General features: G+C 39.0%; 1 protein-coding gene across 1 annotated transcript in view; it reads left to right on the top strand.

The window, feature by feature from the left end:
• The window catches only part of LOC106526906 (regulatory-associated protein of mTOR-like), a gene marked incomplete at its 3' end in the record, with an annotated part of 120198 nt that overhangs the window by 55485 nt on the left and 57127 nt on the right, over positions 1-7586 (top strand). Inside the window, 1 exon segment of the mRNA XM_014021626.1 lies at positions 447-506. Coding sequence (XP_013877080.1) covers positions 447-506 — 60 coding nt within the window.

Here is a 7586-nt window from a genome sequence, read left to right as displayed (position 1 = left end):
ACACACACACACACACACACACACACACACACACACACACACACACACACAGCTGCTGTGCTCCAGGTGTGTGATGACTCACACCGAGCTGGTGGACTGTCAGGTGACTTACAGCTGGCCGGTCTGTCAGAACTAACCAGGGATAGTAAACAATAACCCAACCCAACCCCCCCCCCGGCAGGCCTTTCAGAGATATGAGTGTGTTTCCCACCTCGTGCCCCCCGACCATAACTCAGCCACAACACACTGGTACTGCTCAGTGCTCAGTGCTCAGTGGCTGTAATCTCTGCACCTCTCATTTTTCATTCAAGTCTTTTATTTATGGATTGTCCCGCCTGTGGCTCATAAATTCTGTTCTTTGGAGGCCAAATGTTTTAACGCAGGGCCGTGTTTTCTCTTTAACCCCCCCACCCTGTGGGTAACACATCTCTTCTGTTCTGTCCCAGGTTCTGCATGCAGAAGAGTGCCAAGCTGGTGCCGGGGGTGACGTTGGACCTCATTGAGAAGTAAGTCGCAGCGTCTCTGTCTCCTGTTATCTGGTTTGCTGTCACTCGGCTCGTCGCCCTGCCTCCCTGTGCTGTGTTCATCCAGCAGACGTATTTCCCTGCCTTTGTTTCCCTTCACCTCCAAAGTGGCAGCAGTTTGGCAGATTTAAAGCCTCACATTTGCTAAAATAACCTGCGGGCACAGAGCGTGGAGTTTCTCTCTCAGATTGATGCCAGCTCTCAGTGCGACTGTCATATCCAGAGTTTTAGTAGTTTCAYTGAACCGTGTGAGTACCACCGCCCTTTTGCTTGTGGGGGAGGATGAAATGACTCTCATAAACTAAGTTAGTTGACTGGATTTTTGAGGGAGCGTATACGTTTGCAGTTATCTTGCTGAGAGTGCCTGGAGGAGKTGAAGCTGAGGAGTGTCTCAGTCTCAGTTAATGATGTGTTGTTTTGTCACATGGTGTTAGCTAAAGGTGAAGAACAACTTGTTTTTACACACTCAGACTGTCACATCAGTCTGCCACCGACCAGCGAGGACCACTCCAGAGTTCACTCCAAAACAGAGACGTGTTAAATCAATATTAAAAACACTTTTTCACAGTTTTTATGGCTTTTCTTTAAAATGTGTTGTTGTTATAAAAAATCTTCACTCTTTACTATTTAGTTTCAGTCAAATAATCTGTAGTTAATTTAAGCCCAGTTCACATGGGATAAGCTTCATCTGGGGACCCATAGAATAGAATAGAATAGAATAGAATAGAATAGAATAGAATAGAACTTTAATGTCCACCAAAGTGGAAATTTTTCTTTAGCTCACCAGACGTGTAATCTATTAAAATACCCAAAACAACTCATCAAACACACTAAGAACCAGTGTTGTATAAAGTACCACAAAGTGATACTTGAGTAAAAGTACAAGTACCTTATCATAAAAATACTTTGGTAAAAGTTAAAGTCTTCTCTAAAAATATTACTTCAGTAAATGTCTTAAAGTATCTGATATATTTTGTACTTAAGTATCAAAAGTAAATTTCTGACACAAAATCTACTTAAGTATTAAAAGTAAAAGTACTGAGTAAAAGTGAGCAGTTAGATTTTMCAAAATGACATTTATTGGGAGGTGACTTCTCCAAAAACTATATTTTCTAACAGYGTGCAGCTGTGATGGGTTGTGTACAAGCTAATAGTGTCAGAATGGTATATATTTATAYTTCTCATCCAAACACAATTAAGTTCACTCTATCAGGAGACAGTTTATCAGGAGAGGATTTTTTAAGTAATAACTCAGAATAAAATAGAAGTAACGACTTTCTACTTCTTATCTTTTTTTAAAAATGTAGTGAGTAGAAAGTACAGATAATTGTGTAAAAATGCAATGAGTAAAAGTAAAAAGTACGCTGAAAAATAATTACTCAAGTAAAGTACAGWTACCCAAAAATTCTACTTAAGTACAGTAACAAAGTATTTGTACTTAGTTGCTTTACAACCCTGCTAAGAACCTATAAAAGTTTATAAAAACACACTCATACAAAAGATTTAAAATACCTCCACCCCAGCAGCTCAGTCAGATATACTTGTTATCTTGGTTTGATAGAGAATAATGGTGTTTGGAACAAAGAGCCTTTTTTAAACACTTTTTGCCAGAGGAACTCTAAAGTGTCTCTCAGACTTCAGAGGCTCAAACTGAGTAAAGAGGGTACGGACTATCTGCAGTAATTTTCTTAGCTTTCCTCTTTGTCCTGTACATAAATTACTCATAGACATCTGTCTTTTATGTGGTGCATTTGCACGGGATAAGGATATCTCCTAGATGAGATGGTTTATGACGCGTTGAACATGACGCCAGGGTTCGCCCCAAATGTTCTCAGTAACTCTGCGTGTACCGCGCACCGTTCACTTTGTCTGTTCATCAAGCTTTTCCCTGTTTACAAAATTTTYACAAGTTATRAAGTGTTCTGCTGCATGTCCTTTTGGAGAAACCTACAACATAAGCACCAAGTATAAACACCTCCACCCCTGTGTGAGTACCTGAAGCGCCACTATAATCCAGAATGCACTGTGCTATGACCACAGCTCTGTGCTGTTACTGCCAGCATCAGCCAGAAGGCTACAAATAGAAAACAATCATTCTTACCACAGTGCAATGCATGATGGGAGCCACCATTAGCATCTGGTTTTGCTCCTTCTCTTCAGCCTTTTCTCTTTGATGCCACACGTTACRGGTCAGTAGGGTTCTGACGAGCCAAAAGGTTTTCACTGCGTTCCAATCCAGCCTCCATTCTTCACCAAAAGCAAATAAAAATGCACCCAGGAAACAAAAAAATGCATGATTGCATATCAGACTCAGCCCATTCCTGACCAAATCACAGAGATGCCTGTTCTCACTGGATTAGAATCACAGCACCTCAGAGTTCAGCGAAATAATTTGCAGGAGAATTTTTACTTTACAAATTACTGACATGGCCGATCCACACGGGATTAACAACACATATAATCTCTGTAATCATTACAAACAGCATGTTGACTGTAGGTAAAACTAATCCTGTCAGAATACGGCTTACGTCGACAAAATCCTTAATTGCAAAAGTTTAAATATTTACGCCCAGATTTAACACTTATTAACATGTAAACACCGACGGTTAAGTCTTCTTCTCTACTTCCTCAGACTGGATTCTGTTGGACTTAATGCAATAAAGCATCAAATAAATCTCCACAAAAGATTGTTGGTTTGTTTAATTCTCAATTATTTCAGAAAATCCACCTCAGGAGAGTCCAGAAAAGCTGTTTTTATTATAGGTTTACTCAGGAGTTTCTTTTTTTATTTATCATTTTATCATCTGGGAGGAAAAGCCCATCAAAATTACGCCTGATTTGAACTTGGTCACCTTAATTTACCTTAATTTACTTCAGAYATCCAGATCTGATGGTTATTGTGAATCATCTGAGTGATTCTGTTATGTAGATAAATATCCAATACAGAGTATGACCCCTTGCTCTTTGACTGAAAGAGCAAGATTCCTCCTGAAATAGAGATATTYTGATTTTTCCACACCAGTTTTTATTATTATTTTATCTTTTTTCAAACCCACCACTCCCCTGGAAGTGAGGATTATGCAGGAAATACTGAAGTATAGTTAAGGTGATGAAGGACTCCCAGATGGCAGGATKGAAACCAGAGGAAACAACCAACACCTCTGAAGAAAAATCTGCTTTTCTTATTTCATTTGGTCTGATTTGTTCTCCTGACATCTCCGCTGCGTGACGACAGTACGTGAAGCTTCTTTCTGTCTGTTTTATCTTTTATAATTCATCCCCGCGGAGTTGTTTTATGGACGACAGGAACAATAACGTTTGACTCGGTTGCTTGTAAGGACAGTTTTAGCACACAAATGTCACATTAGCTTACGTCAGATTATTTCATCTGATCCTCTCTACTTAGGCTGAGGTTGTTCAGCTGCTTTTAAACTGGTCCAACATTAAACTAAACATCAGGAAGGTTAAAAACAAAACAAAAAATGGTTTTGAGATGTACCACATAATTTAAGTCAGACACATGTTGTAGTAAGAACATAATTTAGTTGAGCTTCATATTATTGTCGTGATAAAGGACTAACCTGTCAGTTCTGATGTCTCAGCAGCCCAGGAAAAGACTTGAAACAAACTTTTTAAACATTTTATTGCTAAAAACTTTGTGGCCCCTGAGGGTTGAAGTTGTGTTTTGGTTCCTGGCGTGTCGTACGTGTCGTACAGAAGGCTAAATGTTGAGTCAGCTGATGTCCATGGTGCTTAAATAATGGATAGCCTCGGAGCTCATAAAAGAAAAATGACACTAAACCCGTGTCACCTCTCGGTTCTGTGGAGCCAGGCCAGCATTCTGACTAAAAACACAAACTCACCCTTTACTTTGCAACTCATTCAGCTGGTTGTTTGCATCTCTTCGCCCACTAACTTTGTAACTAATAAAAAGTTAGGCTTATATAATAAACACAACGATTATCAAAGTATTTCAATATGTTCATTTAGAATCGTGGACAAATATTCTATCAAGAACAGTATTTTATTGTCATAAATTTAACACGTACTTTGGTCTTAATTATCTTTATCAAGCAGGAAAAACAAGTAAAATATTTGAATATTTTTAGGATGTTTTCACACCAGGAAGTTCCTTTGGTCCACTTGTTTGGTCCGGACCAAATAACAGACTTTATTGTGTTCCTTTGGTGTGATTTGCATTCACATGGTGCTTTTTGCAAGTGAACTTTAATTTATAAACAAAGCCACGCAGGTCTTTGCTCCCATTGGACAGAAATTACGGGGGCGGGACAGAGCACAGACCCAGAAATAAAGATGGTGTTTATAATAAATAATGAGAATAATAATAATAATAATCAGTCGTTTTACATATAATTACAATTTTGGGACAGCATTGTCAAATGCATGCCGCAACCTAAAGCTGTGGTTCCCAACCTTTTTAGACTTGTGTACCCCCAGAGTCATATTGTCATGCCACTAGTACCCCTCTGTCAAACGCAATGATGATTCTACAAAACTGTAATGTACAACTTATTATTAAATGAAAATTATTTAACTCCCTAGAGCGTTTAATTCCCAGACATTTTATTCTTTTCAACTCAAATTAAACATAAAGATAAAAAAGTTGCCTTGAAAGTGAATAATTAAATAAATAAACCAGCAGGTGCAGAAAACAACAGAGTCCAAAATACATCAAATACCCCAAATGAGTAAAGGCCATGAGATTCCACGTTTTATACTGGATTCCATTTTGTGTCAATTTCATGATTCCATTTGCCTTTTCTGCATTACAGAAATCACAGGGCCCTACAAATCTCAGTCCTATATTTCTTTTTTTTTTTTACGCACCAGGGAAATTTTTCCACGTACCACCTGTAATATGCTCGGGTACCCCAAGGGCTACACAAACCCTTGGTTGAGAATCACTGACCTAAAGGAGAGAAGATGCTTATATCCTGTTTATGATTTAAACCAAGGTTCCCACRGATCTTTAAAAAGTCTTAAAAGACATTGAATTCATCAATCCAAAAATAAGGCCTTAATTAGCCTTAAAAAGTCTTAAACCAATCTTTCAGAGGTCTTTAACGCATTGTAAGTGGGACGATTGTAATTCGTTTCAAATATTAAAGGGGCAATATCATGTAAAATCAACTTTTTAAGTTTTATATCATGTTATAATGTTGTACTCTCAAAAAAAAAAACATGCTCAAAGCCTTGCTCTGACTCATTCATCATGTTTGAGAAATCCTGCAGTGTTTTTATGAAGCCATGCTGAGGAGCAAAACGACAGGTGGGGACCAGAAACACCTTTTGGTACCAGAAACACCTCTGGGGACTAGAAACGCCCCTGGGACGTATCTTTAAGAAGAACTTTCTCATGGCAGCGCGCACCCCCTCCCACCACCCCACACACCCTGCCCATGACTCCTGCAGGCTCTCGGGTGAAAGTGAAAGTGAAACCTAAATGTCTGCTGAGCTCTCAACATTTTTTCTCACTCAGTGAAGCTCTTTTCAGATTAAAAATACCTTTGAGGAAATATATTTTCAGATGCCAAGTAAACTGCATCATGGCAGCCCCCCCCCCCTCCTCCCGCTCTGCATCTCCTGTCAACATGGATCCATTATAAACTGAATTTTGAACCATTTCTAAGATGTATTCTGGACAGGACTTTAGATAAACATTGAAAAAAAATCCCATCAGGTCGGTATTTCTTGCTCAAACGCAGAATCTGAGCAGTTTTTGATTGTCCTTTATGAGCACGTGGGCGTGAGTATGAGTAAAACAAGCGGGCCTCGTGCTCGCCATTCACTCGTGCCGCTCGTATCATCCCGTTTAAAGGTCGCACATGGAATGGAAACGACACTGAAGCGTTGGTGAAATGTTAAAAATCGCCAGTCGCAGTGATAATTCGATACAATGGCGGTTTTGAGTAGTTGCATGTTGATGATTTGTTTATTAATTTGATCATCCCTCTGTCTCTGCTCCATCTGTGCGTCCTTCTGTCTCTGCCTCCCACATTCGTCCAACTCACATTCTGGATGCATCCAGTCACAATAGCCTTTTTTACATAAGAGAATCACGAAGTGCAGAGTAACTGTATGTGGACTTTACCTGCTTCCTGCACTCTCAGGCCGACATACTCGTTTTATTTGCTCTCATAGGGAGCTTGAAACAGAAGATGTAGGCCGGTCTATATTCGCTGCCTTCCTCCTCTGTTTTGGACTTTTCACCCATCTTCTGTTGCCTCCTGTTTCATCCTGCTTCAGCACGCTCACAGACAGGTTTCTGATGCCCCGGTCTCATTTTTAACAGAATCATATAACTATAATAGCCCCTAAATTTAGAACGCARCAGGAAATACTGTATCGATCCGGTAATGAAGCACTTTAGTGACGACACGTAAAGGAGGAAGAGGAGGTGGAGGAGTAGTTCTTTATATTTGAAAAGATCTTTTTATACAAAGCTGAATATCTGCTGTTAGAAAGTACCTTTAGACTACCACGTTTGAGAAAAATAATAGACTATAATAGTCAATAATCTGGGCTGTAATGCCCTTGTGAATCTTCATGTGGTTATAATGAAACAGCTGCAAAGAGGCTGTCTAACATCCTTATTACACTTCTGTAATCTTTCATGTTTCTAAGATTAAAGGTGCAACAATACATGTATCTGTATATACCTGTTAAATACAGGGCTTTAATACACACTGTGTATGGAACAATACACACTATGCATGGAACAATACACACTATGTATGGATCAATACACACTATGTTTGGATCAATACACACTATGTATGGATCAATACACACTATGTATGGATCAATACACACTATGTATCGATCAATACACACTTTGTATGGATCAATACACACTTTGTATGGATCAATACACACTTTGTATGGAACAATACACACTATGTATGGATCAATACACACTATGTATGGATCAATACACACTTTGTATGGATCAATACACACTTTGTATGGATCAATACACACTTTGTATGGATCAATACACACTTTGTATGGAACAATACACACTATGTATGGATCAATACA

Source organism: Austrofundulus limnaeus, unplaced genomic scaffold (genome assembly GCF_001266775.1).
Source record: "Austrofundulus limnaeus strain Quisiro unplaced genomic scaffold, Austrofundulus_limnaeus-1.0 Scaffold300, whole genome shotgun sequence".
Classification (NCBI taxonomy): domain Eukaryota; kingdom Metazoa; phylum Chordata; class Actinopteri; order Cyprinodontiformes; family Rivulidae; genus Austrofundulus; species Austrofundulus limnaeus.
This window is presented reverse-complemented; position numbering and strand designations above follow the sequence as displayed.